We start from the raw sequence: 22,464 nt of genomic DNA on the forward strand, positions 1-22,464 counted from the left end.
TGATGTACGTAAGAAGTAGATATTCTTATTCCATCCATTAAATGCATTACATAAAGTAACATTGGTCACTTTAGTGTTAGTTATATGGTAATACTGAGGGCTTAATGTTGCAAAAACATGCAATAACTTCATATTCTGGTAAGTTAATTTTCCCCTGTATATACATGCATATATATTTAGTGTATTTATCACATAGAGCAGTTAATTTCAAACTGTATTAAAAGTTCTTTTTCAACTAGTTAACTGAGAATGGTGTTACATCTGTAGAGTATTGATGAAAAATGAAAAATGAACTTGATGAAAAATGAGAGAGAGAGAGAGAGATTGAGCGAGTGAATGAGAGAAAGAGAGTGAGTAATAAAGTGAGAGAGAGAGAGAGAGAGAGAGAGACTGAGAGGGAGCAAGGGGTGGAGCTCAATTGATTAACAATCATATTTGTTACTGAAATTCATGCAGAGGCGAGCATTTGGGCATAAATACTTAATTGCTACATGTTCCAACAAGGTTTCATTTTATATTACATTAAGGGATGAGCAAGATGGGGTTTAAATGTCTGACAGGCTTAGTACATAAAAAAGTCAAAGTCGCTGTTGAGATTGGGAGATGTTATTTACTGCAATATTAAACAAGGGGAGAAAGGAGGAGAGAGAGAACAAGAGAGAAATGGTTAACCCCACGGAGCACTAATTGGGGGCTGCAGGGAGAGGGAAACAGAAACAGGAATGGGAAAGAGCTAGGGGGTGGGGAGAGACCATAGAGCTATATATCACCTCTCTGATACTACTAGATACGGAGATCGACAGACTGACAGACAGGAAGAGAGACAGCTGGTAAGGGAGAGAGAGAGCTGAGAAGGGTATATTCCAAACTAACCCTGTAACACATTTTCAGTGAGGGGGAACCAACCAGCGAAGGGAGCTCTGAGCACCTAAATTGTTCCTTATAACTATATCAACACAATGAGCACCACGTGTTCTATGATACAAACAAAGTTTGAAAGGGCAATATATGCCTCCCGTTTATATATCAACATTAGCGTTATGATGCAGGGGCGGATCCAGCCGGCGGCAAGAGGGGGTGGGAACACAAAATATATATTTTTTTTTTGCCAGCTAGGGGTGCATGGGGGCGCGTTTTAGTTTTTTGTTTAAAAAAGATCAAATTAACATTACCAACTAATTTTTTTACAAGTTTTTTTTGCTAGGGGGGGGGGGGGGGGGCTTTAGTTTTTTGTTTAGGAGAAAATTAATGGTGAATTCAAATTGTCTAATTCGAAGTCTTTCTCTTCATGTCTGAGAACAGGCGCGTAGCCAGGGGGGGCGGTGGGGGCGGTCGCCCCCCAAAAAAAAAACGCCGGCCAAAAAAAAAAAAAAAGAGAAAAAAAAGAAGAAAGGAAGAGGACGTACGTAGGAAGAAAAAGGATTAAGAGTCGAGAACGGTACAACAAATCGTCTTCTTTCTCTAATAATTGAATGAAACGTCTAAGCTCCCGCGCTTCGCGCGGGAGGGGAGGGGGGGGGGGTAACTGAATTCAGATAAGGATTAAGAGTCGAGAACGGTACAACAAATCGTCTTCTTTCTCTAATAATTTATGAAACATCAAAGCTGGCCGCGGGAGGGGAGGGGGGGGGGGGACTGAATTCAGACAAGGATTAGGAGTCGATCGAGAATGGTACAACGCATCTTCTTCTTTCTTTAATAATCTAATAAAACTTCAGAGCTTCCGCGCTACAGCTTCCGCGGAGGAAGGGGAACTTGATACAAAAAAAGGATTAAGAGTCGAGAATGGTACAACGAATCGTCTTCTTTCTTTAATAATCTAATAAAACTTCAGAGCTTCCGCGCTACGCGCGGAGGCAGGGGAACTTGATTCAAACAAAGATTAAGAGTCGAGGACGGTACAGCGAATCGTCTTCTTTCCCTAATGAAACGTCAACAGAAACTGAATTTACTAGGATTAAGAGTCGAGAACGGTACAACGAATCGTCTTCTTTCTCTAATAATTGAATGTTATTTGGTTCACAAATGAAATTGGCTAAACTTGAAAAATCTATATGCATTCAACTCGAGCAACACCAAATCTCTCAGGTTTATATCTATAAATACTTAGGAGTCTGGCTAGATCCAACATTGAGCTGGAAAGAACACGTGACAAAAACAAGTAAAAAGATAGGGTCAAGGATAGCATTACTTGGTCGTTCAAAAAGATACCTACCTTTGGAGGGACTGAAGCTTCTTGCCAATGCATTAATTTTACCTTTATTTGAATATTGTTGTAATACATGGTCTAATTGTTCACAAAATGTCCGAGATGTAATCATTAAACAACACAAGAAAATGGCCAGAGTAATCTTGGGGGCCAATGTAAGAACCCCAACTCAAGAAAATTTAAATAAACTCAAGTGGGTAAGCATTCAAAGTAGGTGGAATTATTTCAAATGTAAAATGATTTATTCTGTTTTTCAAAATCAAACTCCCGTCTATATTTTACAAATGTTTCAAAAAACCCAATCTTTACATAATATTAGAACACGCAGTGCACAAAACGCAGGATTAATTTTACCCAAAATAAAAACCCAGATGGGGAAACAAAGTTTTTCACTTGATGGTGCGGCTTTCTTGAATACTTTACCTAATTTTTAAAAAAATGCACCATCAAATTCTTCATTTACTCTTTTGTTTTGGCGCTATAATAATTTAAATCATTGAACTGGTCCATTGTGTTGTGTTTGTTTCTTTTCTTTTGTTCGAAAATGTTGTAACTTAATTCACTTTGTTTCGATTTGGATTGTTTGTTTTTCAATTATGTTTGTTAATTTTGTATTTATGTTGTAGGGCCTCCACGGAAAACAGTATTGAACTACTGATGGAGCCACCCTACTAAAAAAAGACTAATAAATAAATAAAATAAATAAATAAACGTCTAAGCTCCCGCGCTTCGCGCGGGAGGGGAGGGAGGGGGGGGGGGGGGTAACTGAATTCAGATAAGGATTAAGAGTCGAGAACGGTACAACAAATCGTCTTCTTTCTCTAATAATTTATGAAACATCAAAGCTGGCCGCGGGAGGGGAGGGGGGGGGGGGACTGAATTCAGACAAGGATTAGGAGTCGATCGAGAATGGTACAACGCATCTTCTTCTTTCTTTAATAATCTAATAAAACTTCAGAGCTTCCGCGCTACAGCTTCCGCGGAGGAAGGGGAACTTGATACAAAAAAAGGATTAAGAGTCGAGAATATGGTACAACGAATCGTCTTCTTTCTTTAATAATCTAATAAAACTTCAGAGCTTCCGCGCTACGCGCGGAGGCAGGGGAACTTGATTCAAACAAAGATTAAGAGTCGAGGACGGTACAGCGAATCGTCTTCTTTCCCTAATGAAACGTCAACAGAAACTGAATTTACTAGGATTAAGAGTCGAGAACGGTACAACGAATCGTCTTCTTTCTCTAATAATTGAATGAAACGTCTAAGCTCCCGCGCTTCGCGCGGGAGGGGAGGGGGGGGGGGGGGGGGTAACTGAATTCAGATAAGGATTAAGAGTCGAGAACGGTACAACAAATCGTCTTCTTTCTCTAATAATTTATGAAACATCAAAGCTGGCCGCGGGAGGGGAGGGGGGGGGGGGACTGAATTCAGACAAGGATTAGGAGTCGATCGAGAATGGTACAACGCATCTTCTTCTTTCTTTAATAATCTAATAAAACTTCAGAGCTTCCGCGCTACAGCTTCCGCGGAGGAAGGGGAACTTGATACAAAAAAAGGATTAAGAGTCGAGAATGGTACAACGAATCGTCTTCTTTCTTTAATAATCTAATAAAACTTCAGAGCTTCCGCGCTACGCGCGGAGGCAGGGGAACTTGATTCAAACAAAGATTAAGAGTCGAGGACGGTACAGCGAATCGTCTTCTTTCCCTAATGAAACGTCAACAGAAACTGAATTTACTAGGATTAAGAGTCGAGAACGGTACAACGAATCGTCTTCTTTCTCTAATAATTGAATGAAACGTCTAAGCTCCCGCGCTTCGCGCGGGAGGGGAGGGGGGGGGGGGGTAACTGAATTCAGATAAGGATTAAGAGTCGAGAACGGTACAACAAATCGTCTTCTTTCTCTAATAATTTATGAAACATCAAAGCTGGCCGCGGGAGGGGAGGGGGGGGGACTGAATTCAGACAAGGATTAGGAGTCGATCGAGAATGGTACAACGCATCTTCTTCTTTCTTTAATAATCTAATAAAACTTCAGAGCTTCCGCGCTACAGCTTCCGCGGAGGAAGGGGAACTTGATACAAAAAAAGGATTAAGAGTCGAGAATGGTACAACGAATCGTCTTCTTTCTTTAATAATCTAATAAAACTTCAGAGCTTCCGCGCTACGCGCGGAGGCAGGGGAACTTGATTCAAACAAAGATTAAGAGTCGAGGACGGTAGGCCTACAGCGAATCGTCTTCTTTCCCTAATGAAACGTCAACAGAAACTGAATTTACTAGGATTAAGAGTCGAGAACGGTCCAACGAATCGTCTTCTTTCTCTTATAATTTGATGAAACCTCAAAGCTTTCGCGCTTCGCGCGGGAGGGGGAAAACTCCCCCCTCCCTGCACCCTCCCCCCTCTGTAAGTGATTCGCACGCTTCGCGTGCTCACTACCGCCCCCCCCCCCTAAAATGAAATCCTGGCTACGCGGTTGTACGTACTCTGAGAAGAAGTTTGATATAGGAACTGCGCTCTTTATCAAAGTCAAACAAGTTAACCTTAGACAATTAATGCATCAAAATGTGCATTCTTTAATATGTCAGCTGGATTTATAGACCCCGTTCGCCGTTCCCCCTGCAACTGGAAAAATACGTACTGTGATTTTATCATAGAGATATATAACTACTAACATAGAGATATATACTTAAGAAGGCTATCTCTATGGATTTTATCGACTGCGTTCACTGATGATGAATGTTACATAACTTATATTTCAGAGTCTACTCATCTCGGTTCAAGCAGTACGTATTTCAATCTTAAATCCTTTGTTTTTAAATTGTGTTTTTACTATTTGTGTGATTTAATTGTTATGAAAATGTCGTTCCTATGTATTGATGTGAATTCATTGTATTAATGTTGTAGTTTGTTAATTGCTTGGCGTAATTGTGTTTGATAAATCATGATGATGAAGATGTGAAGTGAAGAGTGCGACACAGCACACGTGAATTTGCTCTTGCTTGTCGTAGCTAAGCGCTAGTGCTCCGGGTACCGGAACAGGCTCAGTTCTCGGCCCCGGCTCCGCTCTCCTCTGCCTGGAGTTGGAGCTGCAACTGTGCATGGGCTTTGCTGCCACTTGCTTTAGTACCGTATACAGTGCTTCCCAGAAGAAGAAAAAATGAAACCGAGAATTATCGATGTTTTATCATAACTTGATCACAATTGTAATTAATAAATGACACATATTTGTAAAGCATAGATCCTCCTCTTTCAATTTATGCAACTCGTATGATTCATATTTCATGCATTAGTGATTAAAAACAATTTGAGGAAAGGGCGCCAAAAAGTCATTTTGCGACCTGTTTTTGATTTTCAAAGAGAAACTAATATTTTTAACAATTTCATTTTCTGCCCTTTTCACATGACACCTTAATCACTAATCAGGAAAAATGAGCCAGGATCAATAACAAAGTTCTGTTAATTTTTGTTTAAGTATTAGACTACTAAATGCTAGCATTTCTATAATTTTATTAAACAAATTTATTTTCACTGGCTGCCTGCCGTAGCAACAAACAGCAAACTCCATTACGTTAACGATCAGCCATGCATTAAGTCTTTTGTCTTCTTTGTTGTGTTTAAAATTACAAGAATTAAGGCCTCAACTTTTTTTGCACTTCATTCTTTTGCCTTCTCTCTCTCTCTCTCTCTCTCTCCCTCTCTCTCTGTCTCTGTCTCTCTCGATCTCTCGATCTCTATCTGGGCTTTGGTTTTCAGCAATTCACTTTACATAGTGGCTGGAGTCTAGGCCCTGTAGTCAGAGGCTAGCTGTTTCACTGCAGTCATGCCCAAGCACAAACCAAGCTCCAGCAGTCAGAGTGGGGAGCCCAATTCCAAGAAGGTCTGCACCAAGTCCAGCCGAAGTGACGATAATGATGAAAGCGAGGAAGAGGAATTAACCAACCAGTCTCAAAGGCCAGACTTCACTGCTCCATTGAAAGAGGTATGTAGAGGTGCTGTGGTCTAGGGGATAAGTCTTTGGGCTGTGAACCATAAGGTATGGCCATGGGGTTCAAATCTTTATTGGTGGTGAAATGAGGACTCAAGTTCCTAGCTAGTACCCTGTCTTTTTTCTTGTACAAAAACCATCTTCTTTTAATTCTTTTACTCTTATCCTTCCAGAGAGAAGCAGAATGTGGAATCATTGAGAAAATATCAGTAAAGAACTTTATGTGCCATGGACGACTTGACTGCAACTTTGGTCCGAATGTCAACTTTGTTGTTGGGCGCAATGGAAGTAAGTGTTATTCTTTTACTTTGTTTTAACTTGGTAATGCATAGGTAAGATGTGGTTTTTCATGTTAATCAAAGATTTTTTATTAGTCAAATGTGGTTTTTGAATGTTAGTCTTGCAGAAATGGCCAAATCTGATGAATTAGTGCTTACAAACTCCTTTGAAGTAAGAATTGTGAGATTGAAATATTGATAAGGTTCTAAACTTATTAATCAACACTGAAAATTGATGTCACAACTCAATTTTATTTGCAATTTCTATTTCTGTCTCAGCTTGAACAAAAAATGTGTAGATACATCATGCATACCACTGCAAGTTGTAATGCTCTAGTTTTAAAAATTGTCTCAAACCTATCTCCTGTGTGACTTTGTCCTTGATTTCTTCACAGGTGGAAAGAGTGCCATTCTGACAGCTATTGTAGTGGGCCTAGGTGGAAAAGCCATCGCAACAAGCCGTTGTAACTCGGTTAAAAACTTCATCAAGGCTGGAAAAAAGTAAGAACCCACTTTTGTACAAAATGTTCCAGCTGCATATTAAAGAAAATGACAAAGCAACACATTGAAATCTATACTTTTTTGTGAAGAGTGACAGAATGATGTTCTACTCCTATCATTTACACAGAGCAAATTAAAAGTTTTTCTTTTAATAGTGCTTGTGTCTAACACTATTATGGACAATAAAACTTGAATCTTGAACATACAACAAAAAATTGCTTAAATGTATGAGACTTTTTAACTTCCGTGAAAGATTACAAACAAATTATGATTTTTTTGATTTTTTTTTTGAGGGATGCTGAGGTATGCATCAAGTTACGTAATCGAGGAACCAATGCCTACAAGCCAGACATGTATGGACCGTCCATTACAGTGAAGAGAAGAATACTCAGAGAGGGCGGTAACAGCTACAGAATAATGTCAGATAAGGGTGAAGTTATCAGCACCAATGAGGATGAGCTGTCCCACATCATGGATCATTTCAACATTCAGGTAACAGGGAATTTTGAATTACATGACGACATAGTGGACTGCTACGTGTCATGTCCTTTTAAGGCACTGTGATGTCCTTTTAAGGCACTGTGATGTCCTTTTAAGGCACTGTGATGTCCTTTTAAGGCACTGTGTTGTCCTTTTAAGGCACTGTGAAGTCCTTTTAAGGCACTGTCATGTCCTTTTAAGGCACTGTGTTGTCCTTTTAAGGCACTGCCATTGCCTTAAAAGGACGTCACACGTAGCAGTCCACTATGTTGACGTGCAAATCTAAAAGTCCCTAATAATAATTGATGGGAGAGGTCAGATGGAGAAGGTCACATAATGATGTCATCTTGCATTTCCCGTCAAATCTGCATGAAGAAAAAAAAACTTAGGTAGAGAAATTATTTACCAAAAATCAAGGAAATAAAAGTTGTGGTATTGGGGTAGATTAGCAAAATGGTGGTTAATACATGAAAGTTGCGTCTGGAACGCAATAGGTGTCAATTGTAGTTGATATTGGTGAATTAAAAGTTGTGATTTGACAATACAGTTGTAATGTGGATCAAATGTTATATACATGTACCGTTCAGTGTAATCATAACTATAATGTCGTAAAATTATAATTTTCTGAAATTACAGGTACCAGTATGCATTTTGGGTTCCTTATGCTTCTTTTTAGTTTATTACTTTTATGAAATGTGGAATTGTTATTACTTTTCTTTACTCACCCATGTTTTTTTGCTGTTTTACTAAATGACAAGTAATTGGTTCACAAGCATTTTGAGTTTTTTTGTGATACACTCAAAATTTGCAAACATTAGTACTTATATTTTGAATATCAAAATGACGGGAAGAACTTATTGTCATGATTGTTCATTGTACACAATTTAGCTTTTTTTCCCCCTACAAAATTTATGACCATGCAATCTTTCTGATTGACCTTTGACATCTGTTTTTTGTTTGTCCCTCAGTTTGATTGACCTTTGACATCTGTTTTTTGTTTGTCCCTCAATTTGATTGACCTTTGACATGTGAATTCTTGTTTGTCTCTCAGGTTGATTGACCTTTGACATTCGTTCTTGTTTGTTCCTCAAGTGGATTGACTTTTGACATCTTTTTTTTTCTTTTTCCCTCAGGTTGATTGACCTGTGACATCTGTTTTTTGTTTGTCCCTCAGGTTGATTGACCTTTGACATCTTTTTTTTTTCTTTTTCCCTCTGGTTGATTGACCTGTGACATCTGTTTTTTTGTTTGTCGCTCAGGTTGATTGACCTTTGACATCTGTTTTTTTGTTTGTCCCTCAGGTTAATTGACCTTTGACATTTGTTTTTTTGTTTGTCCCTCAGGTTAATTGACCTTTGACATTTGTTTTTTTGTTTGTCCCTCAGGTTAATTGAACTTTGACATTTGTTCTTGTTTGTCCCTCAGATTGATAACCCTGTATCTATCATGAACCAGGAGACCAGCAAGAATTTTCTCCTCAAGCAAAATGCCAAGGACAATTATGAGGTTTGGCTAGATACTCTTCCAACTATTCTATTTCTTGCATGTTGCTATTCAACTCTTTCGAAATATGAAGGGTAATACATTCGTTGCCAACCTGTAAGTCTCCGTGTCACAAATATCTGTTTAGATTTCCTAGATTTCTTGATAAGATAATTTCCAAGTTTGTTTTAGGGCATATTCCGACCTCAATAGTCAATCAAAGTACATGTTTTTTTCAATCCGTTTTTGTCTAAGGAGCAGTTTAATGTTTCATCCTGATAGTAATTGATTTCCACCCCACTCCTTCCCAGCACCCTTTTTGTTCATCTGATATTAAATGTAACACAAGAAGAAGAAGAAGAAGATTTTTTTTTTTTATGCCTCAGCATCATCATCGATATGCGGGAGTGAGGTAGTCCTATAGATCTCCCAATCGTCTTCCAAGATATAAGTTCAATTGTCAGTTTGCGACTTAAACCGTAGTGTAGAATGCGTGGATGTCGGGTTACATAAAATGTTACGTGCAGTGACTAGAGATTCTGGCAGTTTATTCCATAGCTGGATAACACGTTTACTAAAGAAACAGCCTCTGACATTAAGCTTGCGGGGAGTATTAAACAGTTTAAATGGATGTCCATGAGTGAATTTGTACTCTGGTCTCTTGAAAAAATGTTCTGGACCGAGTCTATCAATACCATGAAGTATTTTATAAACTGGATGAAGGCCATTACCTCCATTGACAGTATGTACAGCTCTTACAGTCTTTTTTGCGGGCTGCCGACAAATTACATTGATATGAATTTATGGAAATACTTCCTCCGCTGTAGTTTTTCCTGAAGGCAACTCGATTGGATCAAGTCTCCATTGACTATCGTGAAATCATGAAGAGTATGGGATTGACAGAAGAGAAGGTCGATGCACAGAGTGAGGTAAGTTTTTCATTTAACTGTTTTGTTTAAAAGACTTCTATCCCTTGCAATTTGTTACCAAGACCCAACACAAAGTAATTTTCACACAATATTTGGGATGTGTATCTTGTTATGACTTGTGTTTGGGTTTTGTTTCTTTGTCGACCATTTAAAAAAAATATAGTTGTAATGTATTCACAGGATGATGTTAAATATGACCTTAAAACTGAAAGTTTGAAAAATTCTTATCCTAACCTTTATTTCTTCACCTCATCAACAGAAACTTCCTGCCCTGGGAAATGAGGTATTGGAGATAGAACAGAAGTTCAAGGCCTGTCTTCATGATTTGACTAACAACAGACAGAAACTTCTCAACCAATCGGCTTGGGCACAAGTTGCAGAGTTGGAAAGGGTAAGAGGTCACTCATGCTTTTTTCCCTTCAAATTCATATTTCTGTTTGCCGAGTCCAGTATGCCTTCATATTTCAAGTACAATAGATTAGTCTGTGTCCTGTACCAACAAAATGAGTTTGTGGTTGATTGCTAGGTTGCAGTTCACCACTATGTGCAAACGGTTCTAGGTCACCTACCCCCTGGATATTCACCCCCCGAATAACCACCCCTAGTCAACTACCCCCAAGGACAACTACCCCCTAAGGCAACCACCCTCTAGGACGACTACCCCTCGGACAACTACCCCCCAGTAAACTACCCCTTAGTAAACTATCCCCTAAGACAACTACTCCCCGGACAACTACCACCTGGACAACTATCCACCAGACAACTACCCCCTACCACAACCACCCTCTAGGACAACTAACCCCTGGACAACTACCACCTGGACAACTATCCTCCAGACAACTACCCCCTACGACAACCATACTCTAGGACAACTACCCCCCGGACAACTATCATAGGGGTAGTTGTTCGGTCCGATCAGTTGTTACGCGTTGTGATACTAGCCCAATACATTTGGTATATGTTTAGATAAACCAGCGCCACCTATCATAAATTTTGAATGAATTTACTTTCTATTTTCTTAGGATGATTTAGCTGGGGCTAGCATTGAAGTGCAGACAGCTAAGCAACATCGCAAGCATTATGAAGAAAAGAAGAAAGAACTGACGGCAAAGATTGCCAACCTCAAGAAAGAAGCAGATGCTGCACAGAAAGAAGTAGAGGTAAGGTTTCCCTCATATGTAGGAAGATATTTAGAGTGAATCAATCGCTGGAATGCTTTTAAAATGAGGATAAAAGGAGTCCTTTGGGTTTTTTTATGCACTGTGGTTTGTATTTTCTTCAAGAGCTCAATGGTATTTGTAAATGGTACTTATCTGGTCATCAAAAAAGGGCCAAATTGGATCATGGAAAGTCATAGAATGGAATTTGACCTTGACATTTGATCACTTGACCTTTGCCATGTGTTCTTGTTTGCCCCTCAGGTTGATAACCCTGCGTGGTAATTTTCCATTGCAGACGTGTTCCAACCGTCTGTCTGGTTTGTAATATATTCTATTGTGACGTAAAATTGTTATTGTTACGTACAACACGTATACTAACATGTTATTGTTTATGCGTATTTCAAATAATTGTTGTGCCTCCGTTACGAAGTAGCCGGAGGCATTATGTTTTTGGGTTGTCCGTCCGTCCGTACATACGTACGGACTTCCCGTTCTGCCAAACTTAGGTCATGTATGTATCTTGCAGAGCTAATGAATTGATTGGATTTTGGGGTCACAAGATCAAAGGTCATAGTGCTCATTATGTATGCAAAAATTTTGATCGCGTTATCTCAAGAACTGTTTGATAGATTCCTGCGAAACTTAGGTCATGTATGTTTCTTGCATAGCCAATGAATTGATTAGTCAAAGTTCCGTCTAGTTCAACAAATCATGCTGCAGTGGTGATTGTGACTTTGCTCTGATTTACTAAGTAGAGATTGATGGGATTTTCATTGTCGATACACACAGGTTGTACCTGTGTTTTGTTCATCGTGCCCGTCCACAGGCAGGGGACTTGCTCACCAGCCGTCTTGCATTTTGCGAGATTAAATCTTCGACTCTTTTTACATTGTTTTGTGGAGAACCTTGTTTACCGCCTTCACCAGCATATTCTAGCATCTGTCTCTTCAATTGGCGTCATCCATTGTGTTGTGTTGACACGTTGATTATCGACATCGTCATCACTAGACCTCATAATCATTGTATTCATGGTCATGCACCTCATCGCTGTATTCGTCTATTGACTGTATCATCAACGACATCGCAATATTCATCTATTGACTGTCTCATCACCATCATAATTGAGACCATGGCCAACCACATCGTCGCCGTCATCGTCTTCATAATTGTCGTTTTCGTCATCATCATTGCCTTTTGGGGTCATGAGGTCAAAGATCAATGGTCATGGGCTCATGTATCCAAAAATAGCTTGTGATCGCATTATTATTAGAACCGATGGATAGATTACCATCAAACTCAAGACATGTATGTTTCTTGCCGAGCAAATGAACTGATTAGATTTTAGGGTCATGAGGTCAATGATCAAAGGGTCATACATGTATGTGAACAAAATTTGAAAACCTGTTAATGTATTACAATCAAAACTACATTTTAAAAATTTACTTCTGTTTTGGTTTGTAAAATCGCTCTACGGCAGAGGCATCTAGTTTTATTTCCCTTTATATTTATTTCTTTTTCAGACACTGGACACGATTCTTGAGCAGAAGAATACATCACTAAAGAACATACGTAGTTGCATAGCGCAGAGGACCAAGTACTACTTCATAGCCCTGATGTCTACTCGGGGCTATTCGGGTCAGCTCATATTCAATCATTCAAAAGAGGAACTTATTCTCAAGGTAAGATGGCACTATGTAGAAAGAGTAAAATATGATAGTGCTGAAACGAGTGTCTTGATATAGAGAGACCATGCATAATGCCTTAAAGATTGATTTTATTTTCTCCATTGAAAAATTTACCTTTGTGGGAGTGGAATTAGGCCACACTCCTAGACGTTGGGCTTTGGGCTCGTCAATTAGGCAAAAGGGGTGTTGAGAAATGGTACCAAAAAAATATGGGATGGAGTCAGAATAAGTCAAGTATTGTAACTTGTGATTTTTTTTTTTTTGTGTATTGACAAAAAATTGTTATTTTCACCAAAATTGCAGTTTTCTTTTTCTGCTAGTCTTTTATTCTATCTCCGAGTTAAAAAATGGATGGGTTGGATGTCGACACAATCTAACCGCAATATGCTGGTATCCCGATAGCTGTCATCAGTCTCACGAATGCTCGCGAACATGCCTTTGCTGCTGGGCAGAATTTGGGGCAACAATAAATTCTATGAATACTCATGTAGGCTCATCCTGTTTTGACTGAAACAACCAATAAAGGGTCTTCTAAAATTCATAACTCGGGGTAGGATTTTTTACACAACAAAGTTAAGAGTTCTCTGATTGGCTAATATTTTTCTGCAGAGTCTGACAAACTCTAAGGTCAACAGACGTTCTAGTTTATCGCTTGTCAATTGTTGTGATGAGTTAAAGATACAGATGAATTCTGGTAATGAAAATGACAATAGAATAAAAATGTATTTATTCTTTCTTGTGTTGTAACGACGGCATTGAAATGATGATGTGCACAATAATATTTTGCATTCTGTGAGTGTAGTCCCATACACCCATTTCTGTGTTCAGTACATGTAGTTTTCAGCAAGACTGAGCCAGTTTGTTTTTATTCATTTTGATCAGACTTTTTCTTTCGCAATGTAATTGCGTGACCAGAACTCAAGTTTATCTTTAAATTGATTTGTCAGGTGAATCTAGGAGAGAGCCAGAAAGCCAATGATATGTCCAAGGATCTGAGAAGCCTGTCTGGTGGAGAGATGTCATTCTCCACAGTGTGCCTTATCATGGCCCTCTGGGAGTCTGCAGAATGCCCCCTTATGGCCATAGATGAATTTGATGTTTCCATGGTAAGTTTGAACGTATCCCTAACCTTCTATAACCAACTACAGCTAATATTGTTCATAGTGGCCACTTTTGCTTCCTCCCTATTAACTAAATATTGTTTTGCTGAAGTTGTATGGAATGGTCACCCACATGTAATGGCCCAGTTTGTTTGATCTGTCCCCAAGATAGGTGGGTTCTACTGAAGTTAAATGGAATGGTCACCTACCGGGTATATGTAATGGCCAAGCTTGTTTGATCTGTCCCCAAGATAAGTGGTTCTACTGAAGTTGTATGGAATGGTCACCCACATGTAATGGCCCAGTTTGTTTGATCTGTCCCAAAGATAAGTGGTTCTACTGAAGTTGTATGGAATGGTCACCTATATGTAATTGCCAAGCTTGTTTGATCTGTCCCCAAGATAGGTGGGTTCTACTGAAGTTGTATGGAATGGTCACCCACATGTAATGGCCCAGTTTGTTTGATCTGTCCCCAAGATAGGTGGGTTCTACTGAAGTTGTATGGAATGGTCACCCACATGTAATGGCCCAGTTTGTTTGATCTGTCCCCAAGATAGGTGGGTTCTACTGAAGTTGTATGGAATGGTCACCCACATGTAATGGCCCAGTTTGTTTGATCTGTCCCCAAGATAGGTGGGTTCTACTGAAGTTGTATGGAATGGTCACCCACATGTAATGGCCCAGTTTGTTTGATCTGTCCCCAAGATAGGTGGGTTCTAATGAAGTTGAATGGAATGGTCACCTACCGGGTATATGTAATGGCCAAGCTTGTTTGATCTGTCCCCAAGATAAGTGGTTCTACTGAAGTTGTATGGAATGGTCACCTATATGTAATTGCCAAGCTTGTTCATTCTCCCAAGGATAAGTGGGTTCTACAGAAGTTGTATGGAATGGTCACCTATATGTAATGGCAAAGTTTGTTTGTCCTTTCTCTCTGTCTCTCCTTCCCTCCCTCCCTCCATCGATCCCTCCCTCCCTCTCTCCCTACTCCATCCCTCCCTCCCTCCCTCTCTCTCACACTCTTTCTCTTCTCTCTCTCTCCCTCTCTCTCCCTCTCTCCCTCTCTCTCCACTTCTCTATCGCTTTCTCAAACACTCACATTTTCCACCCCCCCTTCCTGTCTCTCTTTCTCCCTTCCTCTGTCTCTCATATAATCTTACAAATAGTTCATTTGACAATTTTGTTTTTCCTTCTCAGGACATGATGAATAGAAAGACCTGCATCGAGTTGTTGCTAGGGTTTGCCGAAGATCAACCAATCCGTCAATTTATCTTTCTTACTCCACAAGATATGAGGTAAGATACCATGTTCAGGATTATTTCGTCAAAAATCATTGATCAATTTACATGAGGGTGTAATTAAATCCCTTCTTAATAGTATGTGTTCATGGGTGCATTCGGTGCATATTTTCTCTTCAAGGACATTTTCACTGAGTTATAGCATTCCACCATTTCTTGGTAAATAATTAATTAACTCCCTTTTAAAGCCCCACTGCACTAGTTTTGCCAGGAGGGATTAGACCTATGGGCACTGACAGGTCGTTATCTCATCAAATCAGCTCTCAATTAAGATAAGAGAAAGAGGATCATGGGGGACCAATGGGCACTGACAGGTCGTTATCTCATCAAATCAGCTCTCAATTAACATAAGAGAAAGAGGATCATGGGGGACCAATGGTCACCGATTCTAAAGGCATTGTTTGCTATATAGAGGGCTCAAGTAGCTATAAGTAGTGCAGTGGGGCTTTAATAGTTGTTTACTATGCTGTTAAAAACTGAATTCCACCAAAGGTATAATGTATGTGGTGCTTCATTTTATCGTGCATCTAGATTATATGTTAATCCATAGATAATATTTTATTTAGTAATCATCAGAAACATAGTTTGTTAGCCTTGGCTTAAAAGAGAAGATTTCTTTCTTTTTATGTTAGTGTGGAAGAGGATCAAAGAAGAAATGTCAGCTGTAAAGGATGGCTAGTCGAATCCCCTAATTTTTGACATATTACACGAAACAGCTAAAGTTAAAAGGTTTTGGACCACAACGTTCATGCCACATATTTTTAATTAGTGCTACATGATTTATAATCCGATTGCTTCCATGGTTTCTTTCCCATTGCAATCGCATGACCAAACATGACCAAACACTTAAAACAGAACTGAACTTTATATTTTGCTTACTTTTGTCTTTCACAGCACGATCACCCCAAGGCCGTCTGTACGCATAATTCAACTTCCCGACCCCGAGCGGAACTAAGGTTACATCACATCAAAGCAGAACCCAATGCCACTCAAGATGAAACAATGGAAGAGGGAGAGTAGCAGAATCAGTTTGATAAGCTGGAGGAACTTCGGGACTATTAATCTAGTACCTCCCCAAAATCATCATAATCGGATAAATTTTCTAAAGAATAGGAAAGAAAGCATTGTTATCATCTGTAGAAGTCAGTAAAAACAGTGATCATTTGTTCAAGCTTTGGTATAACATAACAACTGAATGTGAGCAGAATAGATTGCATGTACGTGATATAGGTTTCTGCTTCAAGTAAAACTCTTAATCTTTTAAGAAGGAGATATCACGTAAAAAGGAAAAAATAACTGTGATGCAGCTTGTGATACTTTTACCTGATACATTGTGATGGTGTTGTGGTCTAGTGGATGAGTCACCGGACTGCAGGTCATAACTCAAGGGATTCAAATCCCAGTCCGACATTAATATCCTTTGGCAAGACATTAATCTACATTTGCCACTCTCCACTTGCCTTCTGTACTACATTGTATATACATTCATCTATGCAATTAGTTATTTACTTTTTGAGTAGTCTGTTAGTAATTGTTGATTTCAAGTTGTGTATTTAATCAATTATCAAAATCTTAGCTGCAAATAAAATGATGTCAATTATGGTGAAGAGCTAGCTGTAGCAGTTCTAGAGAGGGAACTGGGGCAGCAGGGGTCAACCCCCCTCCAAATAAACAAAAAAGGAGGAACAAATCTGGATTATACATGAATTTAAGCAAGCAAGACATGTGTAGTAAGTGAATGCAAGAACCATAAGCGCCCCCTCCCCCTCCCCCTCCCCTCCCCTCCCCCTCCCCCTCCCCCTCCCCCTCCCATTATTTTCCAGAACATCTGTAAACTTGTGCTACTCTATTGAAAGCTAACTATTGAACATACCGGTTCATCTACGTCTTTTTTGTTCTAGGTGTACACTTTATGCCTTGGTTGATCCAAGTGCTTTGTCTTTTCTTTTCTGACCAGACACTGCTTTTTATTTCCTTGGTGATGTACATTAGAAGTCCGTATTTTATTCCATCATTTAGATACATAAAATAAAGTAATGTTGGTAATATGGCTACACACTTAGTAATGAATGTGGCAAAAACTTGCAATATGTTCATATTCTAGTAAGATGATTTATCCTGTATATATGTATATATTTAGTGTATTAAAAGTTCTTTTTCAACTAGTTAACTGAGAATAGTGTTACATCTGTAAAGTATTGAACTTGATAAGAGAGAGAGCGAGAAAAAGAGAGAGATATTGAAGGGAAGGGTTGGATTTCAATTGATAAACAATCACATTTTATGTGTTGGAAGAGATTCTCATACTGAAATAAATGCAGAGGCGTGCATTTGGGCAAAGATACTTTGCTAGTGTACCAAAAAGGTTCACTTTTCCATTTTATTTTTAGGGATGAGCAAGATGGGGATTAAATGTCTGATAATCTTGGTGCATAGACAAGTCAAAGTTACTATAATATAAACGAGGGGAGAAAGAAGGAAGGAGAGGGACAGAGAGAGAACAAGTGAGCAAGGATTAGTCCAACGGAGCACTTGAGTGTTGATATTGTATTATTTTCTCTGAAGCCATAAACAACTTTCAGATAATGGCACAAAAGGTGCCAATAGAGATATCAAATAAGGGCATGGCTGGCTATGCTTCACCCCTCCCCTCCCCTGCCACCTACTCCCACCAGGGGATATGGGTTTAATTTGGCATCTGTAATTACAGATTACCAAGGTCGAGACAAATTTTGGTTTGTAGAAATAAGAAATCAAAGGAAGAAGCTTGTATGGCTTTTTTTAGCATTGGTATGACGAGTTCTTGTAAAATACAACGGGGTGAACTTCTGCCCTCGTTTTTTTTTTTTACCCAAAGAGATGAAACGTGCAAGTCTATTCACCAAAACTTGCCGGGTCTCTGCTAAATACCAATTATATTATTTCTTTCTTTAGCATATTTCTTGTGATTCATTGATAAGATTTTCCGCTGGACAAAACGAAACCCTTTCGGAATGATGTTGAAACTATTTCATTCTTCTCTCACAAAACTTCCCCCAAAAGACTCAGTGACAAAAATGCTCGTTTTCTATTTAGTCGGAATATGCTAAATCGACCATACATCGATATTCGTTATTCACGTTTTATCAATAAAAATATTTCTAGAAGTATAGCCCTAGGGTCTAAGCACCACGCACGAATGATGGACTATAGAGTCGCTTGGTCTAAGCACAAACAAAGGGCATGATACGGCTGTCTGACTCGGCTAGGTCACGGGTAATGCTAGGATGAACAAGGGGTCGAACATCGAACAAACCCTTGGACGCTCACGATCTCACAGATATCAAACCGTCTGCTGAGAGCCAGAAGGGCATTACCACCTTTCATTTTTAACAGAATTAACGCCTTTTTGCAAGCTTTGAAAAGACGAAACGCTCTTAGGAGTGTATAAACACAGCGTGGTGAAAAGCAGACACAATGAATTAACTTTCAACTTTTGCTTTTTAGTGGAAGTTAGTTTTTGAGAGCCTCTTTATGAGTTTGCTCGGGGAGGTGTAGATTAAAAAAAGCGTGTCCTTGATGTGAACTTGTTTATAAACCGAGCAGCTCTTTTTTTTGAGGTAGAACACAATTGCGTTTTTATCTGGAGTTTATACTTGTCGATTACACAGGAGCCTTCCGCCATGGCAAGCCTTTGGAGGAAATGCCCATTTTTCAAAAGGTATGTATGTAAGAAATATTGTTCTTCCGTTTTTTTTTCTATTGTGACGTTTATTTTTCTCCAGGTATTTAAAATGCATATAGTATAGGCCTTTTAGTATGTTGGTGTGATAGTTCTCCATTTTTGCGTTCTCGCACTTTTCTACACGGATATTAGGTAGATATGAACATAGATAGATATGTGGATAGATAACTAGATCGATAGATAATATAGGTATATTTATATAATATGGATATATGTGGATGGCCTGTAAATTGATAGATAGCCTCCAAGTCGGGATTAGAAGACAGATAGATAGGCAGATATGCGTGAAACTCGGAGTAGCAACCATGTTCATTAGTTATCAATATATATATATATATATATATATATATATATATATATATAACTATGGATTGCACATACGGAAGACACGTGATAAAAATCAATATTTTGGAGACAGTAGCAAAATGGTACCATAAAGTTAAAACAAGCATACAAACTTTCGTTTTTATTTCGCAGAAAAGATCTTCAAACCAGAGTCTTTCAATTACTTAATTACTTTTTTCCCTCAAAGACACACTTTTTCGGTAAAAGATATTTGATTTGATTTGATTTGATAAGGTTTTATTCGAATATTCAACAATACAGCTGGAGGCTGATACAAGTGAATTTACAAGGTAAAAATAATTCCATAGACATAAACAATATAATTATATGCTTAAACACTTTTAAATGAATCCAGATATAAACAGTACATAGTAAATAAATCATAGATAATGAAAACAATAATAATATTGAGTTCGGTTTGCATACTTGGATATGAAATAAATAGAAATTCAAAGGGTGTAAGATCAGGTATACAGTTTGAGAGTCGGAGCAGGACATTTTGATAATGTATTAAGAGAAAAATTATTATTGATCATTAAAAAATTGAAATTAAATGATTAAACTGTAACATTTACATGAAGTATATATACAAAATAATTCGATAAAATACAATTATTAAATATTGTTATGTATGATCTTCATGAATACGTGATGTAAAACCCGGCTTGAAAACATAAAATTACATTTATTAAATTAAATTTATTGAAATAACATTAATAATTATTGCATTGATCAACTTGCATTTATCAAAGTTGAATTTAAAAAGTCAGATAATATACATTATTCTTTTGAGTTGCATAGTTTGGCAATGAAAATATCTTTTATAATAATTTATCGGATAAAAATTGCATTTAACTAAATTATATCTCTAAAAATTACATTTCTTTTCACAAAATCAAATTCTTAAAAAATGCATTTTATCAAAGTTCTATTTATTAAAATCATATTTATCACAACTATATTCATAAAACTAGATACAAATTCAGATAGAGGTTCAGGATTAAATAGCTAGACCTATATGAGGAGGTCGGGATTCTTATTTAGTAAACGAACAATTGATGGGATACTAGAATTGTAATATCTTGTGGTCCTGCATTTTGGTTCATGGAGAAGATGTGAGTTCCGTAACTGCCTTCCAGACAGTGATCGTCGGGACTTTGGAAGAAAGTCACGATGGCGAGCTGACGTGAGAAGGTCACGTGCAAAAGAGAGGAGAAGACCTTCTCGTCGTGAGTGGAGAGAATCAAGACGGAGGTGATCCAAAGCACCGCGGTAGGAGTCATACCCACCAAGGATGACTCGACAGACCCTTTTCTGCACACGTTCAATGTCATTGGATTGAGCAGTGGTCAGTGACGAGGACCAGACAGGTGATGCGTATTCAAGTACAGGTCTGATGTACATAGCATAAATAGCAACCAAATCAGAGGTCGGAAGTCTACATTTTCTGAGGCGATATACAATGTAGAGACGTCTGCTAGCCTTCGAAACCATCGCTGAAACATTGGTGTCCCACTTTAAGTCGGCTTGAAGATGGACACCAAGTAGAGTGAGGTGGTCGACCACGGATAAGCTGGTATCAGCGACTTGGAGCTTAGGAAACTGCACTTGCTTTACGAACGAGATATTCATGACGCAACATTTAGTAGGGTTGGGCTTCATGTCATTCGACTCACACCACTGGACAAGACTATCAAGTTGAAGTTGGACAGTAGATGGTTCATTCGCTCGGCGGATTTCTACTACACTGAGGTCATCCACATATTTCCATCTGTGGTTGAATTCACTCAGCGCATCATTAATCATGACAAGAAAAATCACGGGACCTAATTTTGTGCCCTGGGGGACTCCGCATGTAACTCCCAGATCACAGGATATGCTCGAACCAACTCTAACTGCCTGTTTGCGCTCATTCAAAAAACTACAAATCGCTGGAATCAGTGCAGGTTGTACTCCGTAGTTGATTAACTTTCCAATTACAACATTGTGATTCACGTTATCAAACGCCTTTGCGAAGTCGATCGCGCACAAAGATGCACAGTTGCCAGGTCTGTCTAGATTCTTTCCGATCGTGTCAAGAAGGCTGATGAGGTAATGTGACGTGGAGCTTCCAGCAACATTACCAAACTGCTTCAGGTCAATAACAGGTGAGAGGTCGTGAGTAACCCATCTACAGATGAAGGTTTCCATCACGCGTGAGAATATTGCAGTGATGGAGATGGGCCGTAAGTCTGATAGTTGTGAAACTTGCTGTTTTTTCGGAATAGGAGTGATAACTGCTCGTTTCCAACTCGAAGGGTAGTTCCCAGTGTGAAGAATGGCATTGAATATCACCGAGAGGGGGTCCGAGAGTTCCATTGCAAACTCCTTGATAAGTTTGATTGGAATATCGCCCGGTGCCGCTGCCTTGGATGCATTCAGCCGACGTAAGACGTTATACACTTGATGGGCATGAATAATCGGTGGTGGTAAGGGTGGAAGATAAGATGGTAGAGATGTCCAGTCCAGTGATGGGAGCTGGTTACAGATGTTAGCGAAGTGTTCATTAACCCTGGCAGCTTTCTGCGAGTCGTTATGCCCAAGGCAGGGTGGAAGGGTTAGCGAAGACTTGGTAACTCCAGCCATGCTACGAATTTGCCGATGCCATTGGGAAGGTTCACTTTGTTTCAACATTTGAACCTTCCGAGGGTAGAAAGATGCCTTGCTTTTTGCTATCTCTCGCTGGACTAGATTCCTTACGGCACGAAACCTGTCCAAGTTCCCGGAATCATACGCTCGTTGCCTATTCTCGATGAGGGCTCGGATGCGACGCGTGATCCATGGTTTGTCATATTTTGCTCGTTTAGATGCGACTAATGGGAAGTGTTCATGATACGCCTGGATGAGCACTTCCTGAAAGGCCTCTGCCATTTCATCCGTAGTAGTATCAATGTGATGTAACCAATCAAACTTATAGGCCGTTATCCATCTCCCAAAGGATCTAATATTGGAGTCCCGAAGAGGGCGTCTGTAGGTCTTGACGACGTTGTCTGAAGAAAGTTGAGATGATCCAGTCATCAGCACGGTAGCATGGTCAGAGTTGGCTATTGGAGCTTTGATAAGGGGTTCGCTATAATGCTCTGGATGATCAGTAAAAATCATGTCTAGAATGCGATTGTTGCGGGTGTGTTGCTTAACCATCTGCGATAAATTGAGATGTCTCTCAAACACAGAAACATCGAGATCGTTGAAGTCTCCAACTATCAACATGGAAGAGTCTGGATGAGTGCTTCTGATATGGTCCCCCATG

General features: G+C 39.2%; 1 protein-coding gene across 2 annotated transcripts; it reads left to right on the forward strand.

Annotated features, from left to right (window-relative positions):
* The first annotated feature begins 4,727 nt into the window (after positions 1-4,727).
* LOC584232 (structural maintenance of chromosomes protein 6) lies at positions 4,728-16,893 on the forward strand. 2 transcript variants are annotated; one of them, XM_011667998.2, is made up of 13 exons: positions 4,729-4,991; positions 5,962-6,187; positions 6,367-6,481; positions 6,867-6,972; positions 7,266-7,464; positions 8,878-8,958; positions 9,762-9,863; positions 10,123-10,254; positions 10,886-11,023; positions 12,544-12,702; positions 13,656-13,814; positions 15,006-15,103; positions 16,001-16,893. In XM_011667998.2, exons 2-13 carry the CDS (start codon positions 6,029-6,031, stop codon positions 16,059-16,061), a joined length of 1,509 nt encoding a protein of 502 aa, XP_011666300.1. In that variant the 5' UTR covers positions 4,729-4,991; positions 5,962-6,028; the 3' UTR covers positions 16,062-16,893. The 2 variants fall into 2 exon arrangements, with proteins under 2 accessions (XP_011666301.1, XP_011666300.1); XM_011667999.2 differs by lacking the exon at positions 8,878-8,958 and having other exon boundaries at positions 4,728-4,991.
* Positions 16,894-22,464: the final 5,571 nt, after the last annotated feature.

The sequence above is a fragment of the Strongylocentrotus purpuratus genome, unplaced genomic scaffold, assembly GCF_000002235.5.
Source record: "Strongylocentrotus purpuratus isolate Spur 01 unplaced genomic scaffold, Spur_5.0 spur5_scaffold_9, whole genome shotgun sequence".
In the NCBI taxonomy this organism is placed as follows: Eukaryota; Metazoa; Echinodermata; class Echinoidea; order Camarodonta; family Strongylocentrotidae; genus Strongylocentrotus; species Strongylocentrotus purpuratus.